Genomic DNA, 19,487 nt, shown 5'->3' with positions numbered 1-19,487 from the left:
CACACACACACACACACACACACACACACACACACACATACACACACACACCCACCTCAGCACTCACATAGCTGGACATATGCACCTGTCTGGATTAGAGGTTATAAAGTGCTGTGGTATTGTATGCGTGTCTGTGCATTTACCTGTTTGTACTGTAGGGGATGGAGTATCACACTCGTAGGGCCCTTTCTCTTGAACATTCTCTCCCATCATACAGTATCTTGAATTATGTATGCTGTCTGCATTTACCATGCCCTCAGTCATTCTGTTCCTTCTGTGCTTTAAATGTATTTCTTTACATCCTTATTAACAAGTTTCTTAATTTCATTGTATTTCTTTTATTTGCTCTCTCCCTACATCTCTAGAACTGTGCATTGTCCACGTTTTTTACCTCTTAAAAACTTTAAGGGTATTATCAGGTCACCCATCACCCCTCTCTTTTTCAAGATGGGTAAATTTAAAGCTTCCAGCCTTCCCCAGTAACTTTCTTAATTTAGGTACCAGCTTTGTTGCCCTCCTCTGGACCTTCTCTATGAAACTTTGTGCTTCTTTAGGTGCAATGACCACACCTGAGAAGCATGTTCTAGTTTTGGCCTTATGTAGGATAAGAATATCTCGCTAGATATTTCCTTATCCATACTCTTGAAAGCTATTCTGATATTGCTTGCAGACAGTTTGTCTCCCTAACTGTTCTTCTATTATGGGACTGTGGTGACAGTCTTTCTCACACACTGAATTCTGAAGCTTATTTCCTGGTAGGAGAAATCACATTGAGGCCATCTTTCACTTTCCCATCCCCATTCCTTAATTGAATATGTTGTGTTGAGTTTAATTTGCTATGTTTCAGACAAACTTTGGAGTCTGTTCAGGTTCCCTTGTAAGCTGATGCCATTCTCTTCACTTTTCACTTCCCTTATCTACAAACATATTCAGGTAGGATTCCATATCTTCAGGCAAGTCATTTACATAGATAAAGAAGGGTGATGTTCCTTGAACTGAACCTTGAAGCACTCCATTGATAACATGAATAAAGAAAAGTAATGGTCTCAGAACTAAACCTTGTGGAACTTAACCTATTTAGAAAAGGCTTCTCTAACATGCATCCCTTGTTCCCTTCCAGTGAGTTAATCGTGTGTCCTTTGTAGGAGTTTCTACCTTAGTCTTGGCTGGTGATTCAACTTTTGAATCAGCCTCTAGTGTCAAATACTTTCTGGAAGTGCAAATAGAGACAGTTCACTAAACCTTCAGTTTTGTTCAGGACTGTGCTCATTCTCTTGTGGAACTGTAAGAGGTTGATTACATATGATCTCCTTTCCCTAAAACCATGGTTTCTCTCACTCAGAAATGTTTCCTACATTAGAAAGTCATCCACTTGCTTTCTAATAATCATTTTCAGAACCTTACCCATAACACTTGTGAGACTAGTCTGTAGTTCAGTGCTGGTTTCTGGTCTTCTCAACCACACTCTTTGTATTACCACACATTTCTCTTACCCTTTCATTACTTACGTGATCAAGCCACCTCACACCACGAATTGTCCTCAGACATTTCATTTCCAGCACACCCCTTCCTTCTCCACATAGCCTTATCAACTGCCTATGACTCACATCCATGTAATATTGTTGAAATCACTATACCTTCAAACATACCCATTTCTACCCTCTTGGATAACATTCTCTCCTTCCATACATTCTTCAGTGCTCCCCCATCATCCACCCAATGACCCACTTCCATGGCTCCATTCACTGCTATATTCACTCCCATTACCTGAAACACTTCATCTCCAAGTTTTCTTTATTCAAACTCTTGCCCCAAATAACCTTCCCTCAACCAAACTAACCTAAATAACCTTGCTTTTATTCAGATTTACTCTCGACTTCTTCCTTTCACACAGTCTTCCAATATCAGCCACCATCTTTTGCAGTTTTTCACTTGAATCTGCCACGAGTGCTGTATCATCAGCAAACAATAACTGACTCACTTCCTAGACCCTCTCATCCCCCACAGACTGCATATGTGCCCTTCTCTCCAGGAATTGTATTTTCATCCCTCACCACCCCATCCATAAACAAATTGAACAACCATGGGGAAACAGCAGTTAAGTATAATGATAAAAAATATATATTTATTTGAGGGACGCCACTGTTGATGGAGAAAGGGGGAGAGGCTGATTCATCAACAACCACAGAGAGAGAGGAAGCTTGATATGAAAAAGCAAAGTTAGGGAGGGAAGCCAAAAGAGGGGAGCATAGAGATGAGACCCCGATGCCACACTGTGTCAAAAGTCTTAGATATGTCAAGGGCAACCACATTTGTCTCCCCAAAATCTTTCAGGGATGATGACCAGACATTAGTAAGACATGAAAGAATATCACTAGTGGATCTTGCCTTACGGAAGCCATACTGGTAATTAGAGGGAAGGCTGTGATTTTCGAGGCGTTTAAGGATATGGGAGTTGAGGAGGGATTCAAAGACTGGAAATGGTAAATGTCAAAGCAGTAGGACAATAGTTAGAGGGGTCAGAATGGTCACCCTTTTTAGGGATGGAATATTTCAGTGCATGCTTCCAAGTAAAAGTTTTGGTTTTTAAACAGAAATGGAACAGATGAGCTTAGAAGGGGCTGTTGGAGGGGAAGGTGCCGTTAGAATAGATGCATGTATGAGTGTGTGATCAGATGAACCAGTTGGGGGCAAGATTGAGTATTTACTGACTGTATGTATTAAGGTAATGATATTCAGCATTAAAAACCCCTTGCTGTAAGTATACACAGTAATTTTGACAGTGTGGAATGATTATTGATGTGCAAACATTTTGATTGTCTATCCAAGTCTGGATTATATCAGCATTCTTTCAGGTTTGTTTCCATTATAATTATTTTGTTTGTGTTTGTCATTTGAAGTGAAAACTAAGTTTATTTCATTCTTTAGGTAACAGTTGCTCTAACATGCATGTTGTTGAAATGTGTGAGCAATTTGATAACAGTATTTAAAGTTTGAGACTCTTTTGAGTGAAGTCTTCAGTGAGCAGAATTGAATTGTAGTTAGCATGATTCTCCTTAACTGCAGTTAACTAATTAGAATGGCTTTGAATATGTATTTTGTATGTATTTTACTTGTTATTAATATTGTTTAACATCAGATTGCAGAGGTGGAGGAACTTATGCTAAGCATGGATGTAGCAGAAACCACTGAGGTAAGGACTTATTTACACAAGATACTACTGTGTATTTATATTCTAAGAGTTTCCAGTTTGTCTTATGCTTTTTGAAGTTATACATACTCTTTCATCCATATAGGAAATTATATTTTGTAGATTTAATGTTTTTGCTAGTGTCCACTTTTTTTATGGTGTTTGATGTACCATGGGCAAAACATGCCCCAATTGAAGGCCAAGAGATCAGTCTAGGCCCAGTAAGTATTTGTAGACTTGACTTAAAGTTGAAATGGTTGTAGGTAAAGGTAAACACGAAAGGAGGAAAAGATATCATGAGGGTCTTTCCTTGAGTGGCTGGTCTCCAAACAGAAATTGGGAAGCAGCAGCCAGATGCATGCCTTGGGTCCAAGCCTTGGGTGCAGGAATGCATGCAGATAGCTCACAAGAAAAGTGGCCAAAATAATGAATGTAGAATAGAGAAAGAAAGAGAGCAACAACGATATGTCATACAGAAAGGGATGTATGAAGAGGTCATGCTATGATAATTAGTGAAATGGAAGGCTTTTGACTCTACTCTTGTTAATGATAGAGGAAGACCTGCCCAAGTTATTGAGCAACACTCTGTACTAGGGTGAATAAAACCCTTGTAGTTATTAAACAGGTGCTCACAAGAAAAATTATTATGGCACTTATACAACACCCTCCAGCTTTTTGGAATCAGGCTTTGTGAGAATGATTGTGTGGAATTTCCAGGATAGTGTGGACAGTATGGTTATGCCCACCATATCATTTATTTCAGGGTTATATTGTGGTGTTTTGAACTTGAACAGGGAAATGAGTGATTTTTAGAAAGAGATGGGAGAAATTGCATTTTAATTCTGTTGTTATCCTTCGCTAGGAGTTACTTCCTACCCATTCTCAAGGAGATATGTTCAGTTTGAGAAAGAGAATAATATTTAGATGAGGGTAGGGAAACTGAGTCAGAGTGCATAGGTTGAATCTTCAGTAGTTGCATTAACAGGGCTAGAAACTGGAGACAGAGAGGAAGAGAAAGGGCATAATCTGAAGATGAGATAAGAGGGACAAGTTGCTTCATCATCGACTACCATAATGGAACAGTCAGAGGGGAAGCTGTCCATTAGGGAACAGACATAAACAGAAAAGCAAAAGAATGAACTTCAGAAAGCAAAAACTAATGTCGCACCCTGTCAGATTCTTTGGAGATGTCAAGGGCTATGATAAAAGTTTCACCAAATTCCCTGCGAGGTGAGGAACAGGGATGAATTTCGTAGGAAATATCACTAGTAGACTTGTAGGCTTGTCTCTTGACTCATTTACCTGCCCTGCCCAGTGGCAGTTGGTATATTATATACTGCTTCTCTTTACCTGTATTCAGTCTTGACAGGTTAAGTCCTAAAATTCTCCTATGGTCTGACAGATTAAAAAAAAATCAGATATAATAAATAACATAAACTGAATTGATTTATTGCTACATATGTATACTTATGATTATGATTTTTTCATTTCAACTCATGTTTTCATGCATAGTTTATGTTTTCTATAAATATGTACTTAAAAGAAGTTTAAGATGAACTATTCAGGATTATTAGGGAAACAGAATTTACTTTTATTGCAATTGCAATGCATTCTATCACAAAAAATATATGCATTTCCTGCATGAGCACTCTGAGAGAGAAGCTGGTCCTTGAGCGGGTGGGCTCTGCATCTGACTCAGGGACACGAGAGTTAATGAGGATGGATGATAATGCTACCTCACTTGCACACCATGAGGTCAAAGGCCTGAGTAGGTTTTTGTTTGTCCCCTGAGTATGATCAATAAGCTCCTACTGCCCTTGTATGTTTTATGATGGTTGAGGGGGTTAGGATGATCCTTACACATATAACTCTCTTTTGAGGTTAGATTTATGTTAAAAAGGTTGAGCTTGCAGCCAATTTTTTATCTTCTCCAAACTGTTTTTTTTAGAACAGAATCCTTATTCTCAATAGTCATATGATATTGTTATATATTTTCAGGGTAAACTGAGTGCCCAGCATGTTGGGAACATAGTCAGTGCTCAGTTCCAGGAGATTGCTGCGACCTCCAAGCACTACTTCAAGCTACAGCAACAAATTACTGTAAGTATACATCTTCGACATGTATATTATTTCAAATAAGTCATTACTCTGATTTTAGAAGAATGAAGAATTTTTGGTGATGTTTTTTTCAAAACCCTTTGGTGCTTATACATCTTTACACATTTTGATAAGATAAGCAACATTATTGCTTAAATCATTTGCTTTGGGTGTTTTTTTCTCTCAGGCAATGAAACTGTTTTTATGTCTATAGCTAAAAGAATAGACCTGTTTGGTTGGTTTGCAAAGGTTGAGAAGCATAAATCTCACCAGAAAGATAGGGATTAGAGGCCCCTAACCCCTGGAGATCCAGGAAGACTCTCTTGTAGCTCATGAGACACCACCGTGGAAAGAAGCAGTATTACATTCTTCAGAGTTCACTTTTCTGTTTTCAGGAAGAGGTTCTTGGTGATAGTGCTTCCTCCCAGGCCTGTATTATAGCGTCATTGGAAAAGCAACGAACATCATTATCTGCACAGTTAGTTGAGATGCAGGCTAAGCAAGCTGCTGAAACAACCAATGTTGAAGAAATGAGATCAAGGCTGCAAGAAATTAAACAAGAGAATGTGGAAATAGAGAAGCAAATCAGTGATCTGGTTGTTGTCGACACAAATGAAAATAAGCTGTAAGTATTAATTTTCACTTAAATGTAAAGTATGTAAAAGAATATTAATTACCAAATGAGTTTGCTACTATAGAATCCTTATCACAACACAATACAAATAGATACAGTACGTTCATGATATAACTTGAAATAGGAAGCAAAAACATTTGTGAAGCAGTTAATCACACTTTATTGTAAAAAAAAAAAAAATGGCCAAAAGAAACGATACTCAAAATGTTATGTATATAATGAAAATAATGTATCTAAAAACATTCAAATTGTTATCCAAGCAACAGAAAATGATCGACAGTATCTGCCTTTTTTCACATCTTCATTTCTTGAGGACTGGGATAGGTTACATAGGTTTTTGAATGTATTATTTTTGTTTATGTTAGTAATTATTTGTTCATGTATTAAGTAAGAACCTACTGAAGCGATTTGTATAAAAAATTACATGTAGAATACAAATAAGATACAATTTATATTATCATTCACAGAAAAAATTATGAATATCTTGAACTGACATATGATCACTTGCCTCACACTGCCTACCTGAATCACAAATGTTTTACTGCATCACCCACATTTTCATTATTTTCTTTATATGTGCATGAATTGATTATGAACCTACTAATGAGAAATGCGTAGAAGATAAGCATGGATTATAAGATATCAAACAATGTTCTTTACATTTTATAACAACTGTATTGAATTTCATTCATTATTTACCATTTGCTGTTACTATATTTATGAATGATATTTATTTACCATATTATTTTTTTTTCTTCTCTTAAAATGAAACATGATGATATTGGGAGTACTGTAAGTTAGGCTAAACAGAGAAGATATAAGGGATAGCTTGCTTGACTTGCTAGGCTGACACCCATGTGACTCTCCTCAGATGATGCCATCCACATGTCACATAATGTTTCTCAAAAGTATTACATTTAAATCTGTAGACAAGGTAGTTTTGTATGAATTTTGATACAACAAACTCAGTGAGCAATTTGTAAGTGAAAATAGCAACATATTTTATGTAAAGTCAGCTGGCCAGCATTAAGTTTCATCACATGGTGTATCCCATTCATCCACCACCCTTACACTGTATCAGTTGTTTAAATCCTTTCTAATACTTTTTTTAGTTTCTTTTTTACCTCTGTTTACACTGACTTTGCATCCCACAAATACTATAACTGTTTACTGTCAGTGTCATCTAGTTGATTTAGAAACTTGAAGTTTGTGATCAGGTTATCCCTCCCTCTGCTGTTCTCCATGTTAGGCATATCTGTTGCCCTCAGCTTTTCAAAAAGCTGAGCTCTCTGAATTCTATATTCTCATAGTTGCTCGTCTCTGGACCCACTCTATTAATCATTTGTGCTTCTTCACATGTGTCGACCAGACTTGAGGAGTGTATTATGGTTTTGGTCTTTTATACTGTTGAGAAGTTTTGGCCTTATAATGGTGTGAATAGTATGCTTAACATATCCTTACTGTTACTTATATGCAATTCTAGTATTTGCCAGAGGACAGTTTTAACTATTTTCTGGATGTGGAGCTCTGGCAAAGGGTTAGGCAAAGTGTTTACACCTAGGTCTCTGTTTTATATAGATTCCTGGAGGTTATTTCAAGCCATAGAATTATTCTAAGGCCTTCTTTCACTCTCATTTTCATTGCTCTTCATATGCTTGGATTAAATTTCATCAACCAGTTTTCAGACTTTGTCGACCTCTTTTTTACCTCTGAGCCCTGCATGGCACTATTTATGTACCATTTCTTCCCCCATAGGGTCACTTAACCATTTTCTTATTTTTGTTACTTACAGTTATGCATACCCTCTCTCTATCTACATCTTGAAAAGCCAACTTTGGTTCTTTGAGAGAGATCACTGGTCATGTATGCCTAGTACCTTTATTGACTTTCTCTAGGATGTATATTGCTTCTCCAATCATGCAGAATGCATAACAGAGGTTATCTTAGTTGGAATGAAGTCCAACAATCCATGTACTTTTAAATCCCCCCCCCTATCATGGTTTGAATTCTCCTGCAGTGGTGCCTGTAGCACCAGGGACAGTGTGTATCAGGCCATGAAACTCCTCTCTACCCCCAAAACTCACTCCACTCACATTTTTGTGGGGAGTCACTGCATAGCTGTTCTTCATAAAGCTTTACATTTATAAAAAGACATTTTGAATTGACTTCTTTTACTTTTACTTCATTTCTGCTCCTTCTCACACTTGATCTGTGTCATGTCTCGACACAACTTCTTCAGTAAACTCAGGCTTGGACAGGATATCTCAGTGGGAAGATGAAATCTGGGTGAATTTAATGCCTCCAGGACCCACTTTCTTACCATCCCTATATCGAAAACTCATAACTTTCCTCTCTTCTTTGATAGTTCTGCAGTTCCGTCTCTTGAATCAATAAACATACTTGGCATTACAGTAGCTTCCACTCTTTCTCAGGAACCCCTCATTACAGAAATAGCTAAATCTGCCCCTTAGAAGCTAGGAGTTTTGTTTAGATGTCGAAATTTCTTTTCTTCTGAACATTTGCTGCATTTATACAAAGGATTTATCTGTCCTTGTATGAAGTACTGTTCTCACATCTGGGATGGTTCTTGCTCTGCATCCTTATCTGACTAGATTGAATCTAAAGTAGTCTGATTTACAAACTCTTCCAGGCTAACTTCGAAATTTGACCCACTTGCTCTATGTTGCAATGTTGGTTCATTTTCCCTCGTCTTTAGGTATTACTTTGGTTTTTGGTCCCAAAGCTGGATGCTTGTGTACCTTCACCATTAGCTGGACCAGACAATACTTGGCAAGGTGCTCTATCACATGATTACTGTGTGGCCGTTGGCAACTCATGGGTGGGTCGTTTTGATAACTGTTTCTTTTCCTACACCTCAAAGTTTTGGAAGTCTCTACCCTCTTACGTCTTTCCAATAACTTTGACTTGGCACATTTTAAAATACAGGTTTTGTACTTCCTCCAGAATTTGGAAATACTTTCCCTTGTCTCTTCTTTTTCCAGCCTTGAGTGGACATATGGTCTGTGACTTGAGCCTCCAACATAAAAGAAAAAATTAAGTGAGCTTGGGAAAGAAACGTGTGAAGAAACATCAAGAGATATTGTATGTAGAATGGCAGAATTTGAGAGTAAAAGAAGCAAGGTGAGATGAAAGGGCAATGCTGATGCATGAGAGAAGTGTGTGGCATGCAAGAGAGCAAATATGAGTATCACTTGAGAGGGCAAATGGGGAAATTGGTAACAAGTAATGATAAGATGAGGAGGAGATTATTTTGAATGAATGTTGAATGTGTTTGATGATATGGTGGCAGATGTAGTATGTTTGGGTTGGGGAGGTTCACAAAGTGAGAGAGTCATGGAGAGTAGTTTGGTGGTAAGAAAAGAGAGGGTGAAGGCCTTGCAAAAGGTGATGTTTGCTGGAGTGGATGGTATTGCAGTTGAATTTCTGAAGAAAGGGGGTGACTGTATTGTTGATTGATTAGTTAGGTTCATTGTATGGATCATAGTGAGGTGCTTAAGGACTGGCAGCATGCATGTATAGTGCAAGGGGGACAAAGGTAAGGGTGTGAACTACGGAGGTAGAGTGTCTGAACTACAGAGGTTAAAGTTTGTTGAGTGTACTTAATAAGTTATATTGGAGAGTGGTAGTTGAGAGGATGGAGGCATATACAGAGCATCAGACTGGGGAGGACCAGTGTTCTTTTATGAGTGATAGAGGACATATGGATCAGATGTTTGCTGTAAAGAATGTGTTTGAGAAATACTTAAGAGAAACAGGTGGATTTGTATGTGGCATTTATAGATCTGGAGAAAGTAGATACTTAGAGAAACAGGTGGATTTGTATGTGGCATTTATATATTTGGAGAAAGTATATGGCAAGCTTGATAGAGATAGATGCCTTGTAGATCTAATGAATATGTGTTTTGGGAGGAAAGCAGTAAGAATTTTTTATCAAGAGGATGAGGCATGTGTGTAAGGAGGTAGAGAGGAGGATAAGTGGTTCAAGGTCAAAGTGGGTCTGTGGCCAGGGTGTTTGATGTCACTATGGCAGAAGTTTGTGTCGGTGAGTTTGGGAGAGTGTGTGAAAAGGAGGAAGTTGAGAGTAGATGTGAACAAAAGCAAGGTTATTAGGTTTGGCTGGGAAGAGGGACAGGTTAGTTGGTGTGTGGGTTTGGATTGAGAAGATGTGGAGGAAGTGGAGTGTTTTAGATATCTGGAGGTGGAGAAGGCAGTGAATGGTAGTCATGGAAGCAAAGATGAGTCACTGGTTGGGTAAATTTGGGGATGTAGTAGTCCCAACATTTTTGTATGGATGGGAGGCATGGGCTATAGATTAGAATATGCAGAGAGGAGTGATTGTGATGGAAGTTAAATATTTGAGGACAGTATATGGTGCAGTGTGGTTTGATTGAGGAAATAATAAAAGAATAAGAGAGGGATGTGGTAATAAGAAGTGTGGTTGAGAAAGCTGAAGAGGATGTGCTGAAATGGTGTGGACAAATGGAGAGAATGAGTGATGAGAGGTTGACAAAGATGATGTATGTGTCAGTAGTGGAAGGGAAAAGGAGAACGGCAAGATGAAACTAGATATGGAGTGCTGAAGTGAAAAAATATTTTGAGAGGTCAGGGACTGAACATACAAGAGGGTGAAAGGTGTGCACAGGATCGAGTGCATTGGAGCAACATGGCATACATGAGGCGACCAGGTTGTATGAAGCAGCTGTGGGAAACCATGGAAAGGTCTATGGAGCCTGGTTATAGATAGGGGGCTGTGGTTTTGATGCATTTTACATGACAGATAGAGAGTAGATGTGATTAAGTGAGGTCTTTTCTTCATCCATTCCCTCTCTTTTTTCAAAGGACTTAGGACTAACTGTAACCACTTTTGGCTGATGTTTGTGATTTGCAAATTATGAGCTGCAAATAGCTGGGACCTAATGGGTGAATGATGTTATCTCTTTGACAGTCTGTGAGTGGCCAGAGAGGCTTGAAATGAGGAAGCAGTCACAGCCACAGCTGAGTAATTATTCAAGGAAGAGGAAGACTAGTGCTTCTTTGCCAAAAATATTGAATGTTGGATGGTCTGAACCCTGATTATCCTTTTCATCTTTCATATCTAAATTTTTCTCTTCTTGCAGACTTCTGGAACAGTTATCACAACTTGTTAAAGAAAATGAAAAGACTAGGAAGAAAGAAACCGAGTTTAAGGATGCATGCCGTAAAGAGTCAGAGAAGATGAAGAAGGAAATCAGGTAATTATTATTAATTTGCTATCGAATAGATTTTTATATGTTCTTGATCACAGTACTTATATATGCAACAAACTCCTTTTAATTCATAGTGTCCTTTATTCAGGTTTTGTTAAACTAAAGTGCAATTTTTTAATTGCTTTATAAGATATGTATCATGTTAATGCATAGTTCAGTTTCAGGCCATTATTTTTTCTTCTACTGACTTTATTATCAGAGAATAAGAAAGAAAACATTGGAGGAATAGTAGTACTAACTATATTATATTGTTGTGAGGCATGGGCCAGAGATAGGGTTGTACAGAGGAGGGTGGATGTGTTGGAAATGAAATGTTTGAGGACAACATGTGGCATGAGGTAGTTTGATTAAGTAAATACTGAAAGGGTAAGAGAGATGTGTGGAAATAAAAAGAGTGTGATTGAGAGAGCAGAAGAGGATGTGTTGAAATGTTTTGGACATTCTCTCCATATATGTTCAAACCATTTCAACACACCCTCTTCTGCTCTCTCAACCACTTTTTTTTTCAACACATCTTTCTTACTCTTTCATTACTTACTCTAAACCACCTCACACCACATATTGTCCTCAAACATTCCATTTCGAAACACATCCGCTTTACTCTGTACAACCCTATCCATAGCCCATGCCTTGCAACCATATAACATTGTTGGAACTACTATTTCTTCAGATATACCCATTTTTGCTCTCTGAGATAATATTCTCTCCTTCCACATATTTTTCATTGCTCCCAGAACCTTTTCCCCCTTCCCCACCTTGTGACTCACTTCCGCTTCCATGGTTCCATCCACTGCTACATTTCAATTAACTTGTCCCTCAACCCTACTGAACCTGATAACCTTGCTCTTATTCACATTTACTCTCAACTTTCTCCTTTCACACACTTTTCAAAACTACACAGTCACCAACTGCTGCAGTTTCTCACATGAATCAACCACTAGAGCTGTATCATTGGTGAACAATATCTGACTCACTTCCCAAGCCCTCTCATCCCCAACAGACTGCATACTTGCCCCTCGCTTCAAAACTCTTTCATTTACCTTCCTAACCACCCCATCCATAAACAAATTAAACAGCCATGGGGACATCACACCCCCCCCTGCCACAGACTGACATTCACTGGGAACCAATCACTCTCCTCTCTTCCTACTTGTACATGTGCCTTACATCCTTGGTAAAATCTTTTCACTGCTTCTAGCAACTGACCACCCTCACCATATACTCTTAGAACCTTCCACAAAGCATCTCTATCAACCATATCATATGCCTTCTCCAGATCCATAAATGCTACATACAAATCCATCTGTTTTTCTAAGTATTTCTTATATACATTCTTCAAAGCAAACACCTGATCCACATATCGTCCACCATTTCTGAAGCCACACTGCTCTTCCCCAGTCTGATGTTCTGTACATGCCTTCACCCTCTCAATCAATACTCACCAATATAATTTCCCAGGAATACTCAACAAACTTAGGCCTCTGTAGTTTGAACACTCACCTTTATCCCCTTTACCTTTGTAAAGTGGCACTGTGCATGCATTCTGCCAATCCTCAGGCACTTCGTGATCCATACATACATTGAATATCCTTACCAACCAATCAACAACACAGTCAACCCCTTTTTTGATAAATTCTACTGCAATACCATCTAAACCTGCTGCCTTGCCAGATTTATCTGCAAAGCTTTCACTACTTCTGTCTTTACTAAACCATTCTCTCTGACCCTCTCACTTTGCACTCCACCCGACCAAAACACATTCGACCAACCTTCAAAATACTCATGCCATCTCCTCACTTCATCACTACCTGTTATTATCTTCCCACTTCCCCCCTTCACCGATGTTCCCATTTTTTCTCATCTTATGCAAGTTATTTACCTCCTTCCAAAATATATGTATTTTAGCAATCTCCAGGCAAGACTTACAGAGGCAGATGCTGGCAATGAAATGACAGAGCGCCACATGGCAGAAAAGGAGAAATATGCAAAGATGAGACAGCAGCTAGCCAAGAAGACAAGAAAAGTTGAAGCATTAAAGAGATATATTGATGATGTACCTGGCAGAGCAGAGCTTTCACAGTATCAGCGGAGATTTATTGAATTATATAATCAAGGTAGGTGTTTCGTATAACTTTGTTTATAAAACTGCTAAGTACTTTTACACCATATATGACTTGTCCATCTTTTAGGCATGCTAATCAAGGATAAACTTTTCAAGCTCAGCTCATTTTTGTGAAAAATATTTATCTCATTTAGAAAGTATTTCATTAGTATAGATGTAACTTGTTTGGTGCTAATGTGACATACCCCAAGACTGCTTGACCCTAAGCAGATGAAAGGATCATCTTCCCTGAGACCTAAGAGTATCATGGGTTAACCTCTTAAGTACACACATAGATTTCCTGATGTTACTGAAAAAATGGGCATTTTTCATTTAAAGGTAATAGAAATAATTTTCCTATGGAATGAGAGAACATCATAGGATAAGAGAACAACAGAAAAACAAATAAAATGGCTTAACTTACCTCTGGAGAAATAAAAGCTTTTGGTAGAAGCATATTTGCTGAGACAGTAATGAATGCTACACGGCCTAGTTTTACAAAATGTCATAACTGCTGCTTCATATATCATTCCTCAATATCTTAATCGTATTTAGATCCATGTGTGTTTTCAGTGAATAGCCTGGTATCTGAATCACTTGAGCCCCAATTGCTGTGAAGCAAATACTGCGTTGTGAAGAACTCATTAATAATTGATGTACAAGGAGGCCTTTAGCATCTGCCTCCACCAAATACCTCCTAGTGCAAAAGCACATATCATTGATCTACATGAGGTCCCCTCCACTGAGCAAAGTAGATTTATGGAAGATCCTGATAAAAGGTTATAAAAGGCGATGAGAATATTGTGCTGAACTGCAAACCTGTCTTTCTGTTGAGTGTCCTCCGTAAAACACTGAAAAAGATAATCATACCGTGATGCTAAGGTCATGGGGGAAGTTAAGATGAGGATTGCTTCACTTTACAGGGTGTCTTAGACTCCAAAGCTGATCTTGTACCATGTTGATGAAATTCAATCCAACTGGGTGTAATGAAATGAAGGTGGGACACAGTGAAAGAAGGCTGCAGTATGAGTGTTATCAACCAAGACATAAGCTGCAGGAATCTGTTTGTTAAAGGGACTTGGAACTTGAAGCTGTACATAGCTTCATGCTGAAATTCCCCTTGAGGAGAATTTTTCTAACATTAATCTATTTGCTGGCAGACATTAGAATCGCTTTTAGGTATAAGCATTAAGACATGTTCAGAAAACCATTTACAACATAGGCCAAGACAAAAATAAGTTGTTCCAGTTATGTCAGCATTTAATGAAGCTCAAAGAACTAACAGAGATGGTCCAGTGGATGACAACAAAGATGATATTAGAAGAAGGAGAACTGAGCTACATTGAGAGGATGAAGGTCATAAACTTACCATGGAAAATGGAAAAGTGAGGTGTGACTTGATTACTACTTTCAAGAATTTAAACTAGTGATGACAGTGAACACTTCTTTGAAAGATATTATGATAGAACAACTAGAGACTATAGCAAAATACTGTGTAGAAATTTTTTTTAGGTGAAAAGTATCAATTGTATATTATCAGATGAGTTTATGAATGGAAAATGCTGAATGATGAAGTTTTGAATGAAGTAGTAACTTTACCCAAAAAAGTTTAACCCTCATGGTGGTGTTAGCATCAATATATGCATAAGTAGCAGATTGCTACTGGCATCAATCTGAACACAGTTTCCTATCACATGTTGAATTCTGCAGAAACCTTAGGCTCTGTTAACTGGCTATCATCGGCAAATATACTGGAAGAGTTCAGGGGGGTGACACATAAGCCGGTATCAAAAAAGGGCTCTTGTTAGGCAGTTGGTGAATACTTTGTTTAGGGATGGGCTATCTCTTTATGATTGAAATCCTCCATTATCAGTACTTTACTATGGAGTTCTCCTTGATTATTATAAGTGTGATTTCATTTTATGTGTTGTAGTTGCAGCCACCCATCGAGAGACACAACAGTTCTACAACATGTACAATACCCTGGCAGACACCCGCACATACATGGAAAAGGAACTCTCCCTTCTCAATTCTATACTTGATAATATGGCCATGTAAGTACTTGCATTCTTAATTTTGTTTGCATTATAAATAAATTCACATCATTATTCAAATGTGATTTATGTGTATGCCAGTAGCTGATTTGTTTCTAAGATTGATTACATGTAAATATAGTGCCACAAAAGACATATGGAATTATTAAAGGAAATAGCTATCCTTGTAGCATTTATCAGTTTCATTATTTTTTATAAGTGCAGCTTACTTAGTAACTTCTCATATTCTCAGCAAAGTAGCAAAGAAAGAACTAGTTAAACGACTTCTGGAAGCTATATATATGACTTGTAATTTTTGAAAAAAGATAATTGGTAGATGTTGTCAAGACGTAATGGAACAACCAATAATGATTACTTTCTGTATGGAATTTATAATAGCCAGAAGGTACTTGAGCAGGTTAAGAAAGTTGCTAACAAGAAAGAACTCATTTGAAATTTGTATCAGTATTAACAGGGCTAGACCAGGAAATACTTGGCAAGCTGCTGCATCATGTGAATACTGTGTGGCTGTTGGCAACTCGGGTTGGTCGTCTTGGCAGCTGCTTCTTTCACTTCATCTTTAAGCTTTGGAACTCTCTTCTCATGTCTTTCCTAACAACTATTACCTAGCACATTTTAAAAGACAGGTTTTCCACTTCCTCCAAAATTTGTAAATACTTTTCCTTGTTTCTTCTTTTGCCCTTTCATTACCCTCTCTATATTTCAATTATGGCCCAGCCTTGATATGGACTTTTGTCCATGGGTGGAGGCTCGTACTATAAAACAAAAAGAGAGAAATAGAGGTGTAAGGCACGTGTATGAGTAGGAAGAGAGGAGAGTGAATGGTTTCAAGGGAAGGTTAGTCTGTGGCAGGGATGTCTGTTACCATGGTTGTTCAGTGTGTTTATGGATGGGGTGGTGAAGGAGGTGAATGCAAGTCTTGGGAGAGGGGTGAGCATGCAGTCTCTGGAGAATGAGAGGGTCTGGGTAACGAGTCATTTCTTGTTTGTTGATGATACAGCACTTGTGGCAGATTCAAGTGAGGAACTGCAGAAGTTGGTGACAATTTGGAAGAGTATGTGAAAGGAGAAAATTGAGAGTAAATGTGAATAATAGTAAAGTTATTAGGTTTAGCAGGGTTGAGGGATAAGTTGGGGTGTGAGTTTGAATGGAGAAAATTTGGAGGAAGCTAGCTGTTTTAGATACCTGGGAGTGGCATTACAACAAATGGAACCATGGAAGCAGAAGCTAGTTGCAGGATGGGCGAGGGGGCAAAGGTTTTAGGAGTGATGAAGCATGTGTAGAAAGAGATCATTATCTGGAAGGACAAAAATGGGTATGTTGGAAAAGATAGTAGTTCCAACAATATTTTATGGGTATGAGGTATGGGCTATAGATTAGGCTGTGCGGTAGAGAGTGGATATGTTGGATATGAAATGTTTGAGGACAGTATGTGGTGAGAGATGGTTTGATTAAGTAATGAAAAGGTAAGAGAGATGTATGGTAATAAAAAGAATGTGGTTGATAACCTGAAGGAGGTAGCTGAAATGGTTTGAACATATAGAGAGAATGAGTTAGGAAGGATTGCAAAGGAAGATATATGTGTCAGGAGTGGAGGAAGGAAGGAGAATGGGGAGACCAAATTGGAGATTGAATGATGAAGTGAAAAAGATTTCGAGTGATCAGGGTGAAAGGTATGCACAGGATAAAGTTAAAATTATGTGGTGTACTGGGGTCATTGTTCTGAATCAGGGCAAGTGAAGCATCTTGGGTAAACCATGAAAAGGTCTGTGGGGCCTGGATAATGATGATAATTTTAATGAGCTGTGGTTTCAGTGCATTACACATGGCAACTAGAGAATTGATGTGAGCAAATGTAACCTTTCTTCATCTGTTCCTAGCTCTACTTTGCTAACATAGGAAATGGCAGCTAGAGACCGAGTGTGAACAAATGTGGCCTGTTTTCTTTTCCTAGTGCTACCTTGCGGCAGTGGCGGGTGTGTGCTATTTCATGTGTGGCGGGGAGGTGACGGGACTAGGTGAAGGCAGCGAGTATGAATATGTACGTGTGTATATATGTGTATTTATATGTTGAAATTTGTAGGTATATATATGTGCATGTGAGGGCATTTATGTTTATACATATGTATATGGATGGGTTGGGCCATTCTTTCATCTGTTTCCTTGCGCTACCTCGCTAACATATACATATACATAAGTATAGTAATAGAGTGAGTTGGAATGATGTGGCATACTGGGGCTGATGAGCTGTCAGTGGACTGAACCAAGCAAGTGAAATGTCCAGGGTAAACCATGGAAGGTCTTTGGGGCCTGGTTGTGGATATGAAGCTGTGGTTTCGATGCATTACACATAACAGCTAGAGAATGGATGTGAGCAGATGCGGCCTTTCTTTGTGTATCTCCTGGTTCTACTTCACTACTTTAGTTCTATTGTAAACAGACTATCATGCAGAAGTCCTAATTAAATATATGAAAACTACTTCAGTTCTTTGGTAAACAAACCATTATGCATTAATTTTAAATAAATTTATGACGGCCACTTCAGTTCTGTGGCAAACAAACCATCATGCAAAAGTCTTAAATAAATATATGATGGCTATTTCAGTTCTGTGGTAAAGAAACCATCATGCAGAAGTCGTAGATACATGACATTTACTTCAATTATGCTGTAAACAAACTATCATGCAGAAACCTTCATTAGATATGACAGCTACTTGTTAGGTGTTAACCAAACATCATGGAGTATTCTTTAGATGTTTCAGATTTTTGGTCCTGACGGTTGAAATAAAGTAGATGGTCTGTAGTGAAATATTCTGCATGCCTCTTTGTATTCCAAAATCTGGAAGTGGCACACATTATATAATAGTATACATAGATTAGCTTTGGTTGTATTTCCTATCTTTATCTGATAATTTCTAAGAACAGTGTTTTAAACAGGGCCCTGGATAATGTAGCCAACATGGATGAATACTTGCAGCAGCTGGAGACCATTGTGGAAGGAATTAGACAAAATAAACTGAAGGTAAGTTAAAGAATAAGAGACCTCTCTCTGCATTAAGTTTTGTTCAAAAGGTGTATGCTTTATTGTTCCTGTTCATTAGTACAGTTGTACCCAGAATCAACAAGCCAAATGCCTTGCAACAAATCAGTTAACCCATCCCATACAGATTAACCAAATTCTGATGTGAGAAATGAACGAGCCCCTGCTTCAAGTATAGGCATCTTCAGATGTTTCAGAGGGGGAAACAAAGTCGACTAAATGATTATAATAAAGAATAGGGAAATGAAAAAAGATGGGCTACCTAGCCAGTAAGCAGTTTTAGAACAAACTGTAAGCATCTTTTCTTTTGTGAATTGATCAGTTTATGCTTGTTTTCAGTAAGTATTGTTTGATGGACATTCATCATGCAAAGTTTAGGTAGATGGTCATTTTCCATTATTGATTTCAGTTTTTGCACATGTATCTCATTTTATGTTATCGGGGCCTGAACATGCAGGAGGGTGAAAGGCGTGCAAGGAATAGAGTGAATTGGAACGATGTGGTATACCGGGGTCGACGTGCTGTCAATGGATTGAACCAGGGCATGTGAAGCGTCTGGGGTAAACCATGGAAAGTTCTGTGGGGCCTGGATGTGGAAAGGGAGCTGTGGTTTCGGTGCATTATTACATGACAGCTAGAGACTGAGTGTGAACGAATGGTGCCTTTGTTGTCTTTTCCTAGTGCTACCTCGCACACATGAGGGGGGAAGCGGTTGTTATTCCATGCGTGGCGGGGTGGTGATGGGAATAAATAAAGGCAGATAGTATGAATTATGTACATGTGTATATATGTATATGTCTGTGTGTGTATGTGTACATTGAGATGAATAGGTATGTATATTTGTGTGTGTGGACGTGTATATATATACATGTGTATGTGGGTGGGTTGGGCCATTCTTTCGTCTGCTTCCTTGCGCTACCTCGCTAATGCGGGAGACAGCGACAAAGCAAAATAAATAAAATAAATAAATAAATAAATCTCATTGTGAAATATGAATTTTCCACTAAGCAGGTTGTGACTCAAATTTTTTTCATGCTAACCATTTCTTCATTAAAGAGGTAGCCCAGGAACAGATGGAGAAAGATTTCATTTACTTTCATCTCT

The 19,487-nt window shown here is 38.3% G+C and overlaps 1 protein-coding gene across 2 annotated transcripts in view; it reads left to right on the top strand.

Moving 5' to 3' along the window:
* The window catches only part of fidipidine (coiled-coil domain-containing protein 93), a 42,181-nt gene that overhangs the window by 20,919 nt on the left and 1,775 nt on the right, over positions 1-19,487 (top strand). The window contains exons 8-14 of one of the 2 annotated variants that reach the window (XM_071665152.1): positions 3,140-3,193; positions 5,189-5,290; positions 5,683-5,912; positions 11,060-11,173; positions 13,094-13,302; positions 15,223-15,343; positions 18,281-18,365. In XM_071665152.1, coding sequence (XP_071521253.1) covers positions 3,140-3,193; positions 5,189-5,290; positions 5,683-5,912; positions 11,060-11,173; positions 13,094-13,302; positions 15,223-15,343; positions 18,281-18,365 — 915 coding nt within the window. The remainder of the gene's footprint in view (positions 1-3,139; positions 3,194-5,188; positions 5,291-5,682; positions 5,913-11,059; positions 11,174-13,093; positions 13,303-15,222; positions 15,344-18,280; positions 18,366-19,487) is intronic. The other variant, XM_071665153.1, reaches the window with a different exon arrangement.

The sequence above is a fragment of the Panulirus ornatus genome, chromosome 9, assembly GCF_036320965.1.
Source record: "Panulirus ornatus isolate Po-2019 chromosome 9, ASM3632096v1, whole genome shotgun sequence".
In the NCBI taxonomy this organism is placed as follows: domain Eukaryota; kingdom Metazoa; phylum Arthropoda; class Malacostraca; order Decapoda; family Palinuridae; genus Panulirus; species Panulirus ornatus.
The sequence above is the reverse complement of the archived record's forward strand: the minus strand, read 5'-3'. Positions and strand labels throughout refer to the sequence as shown.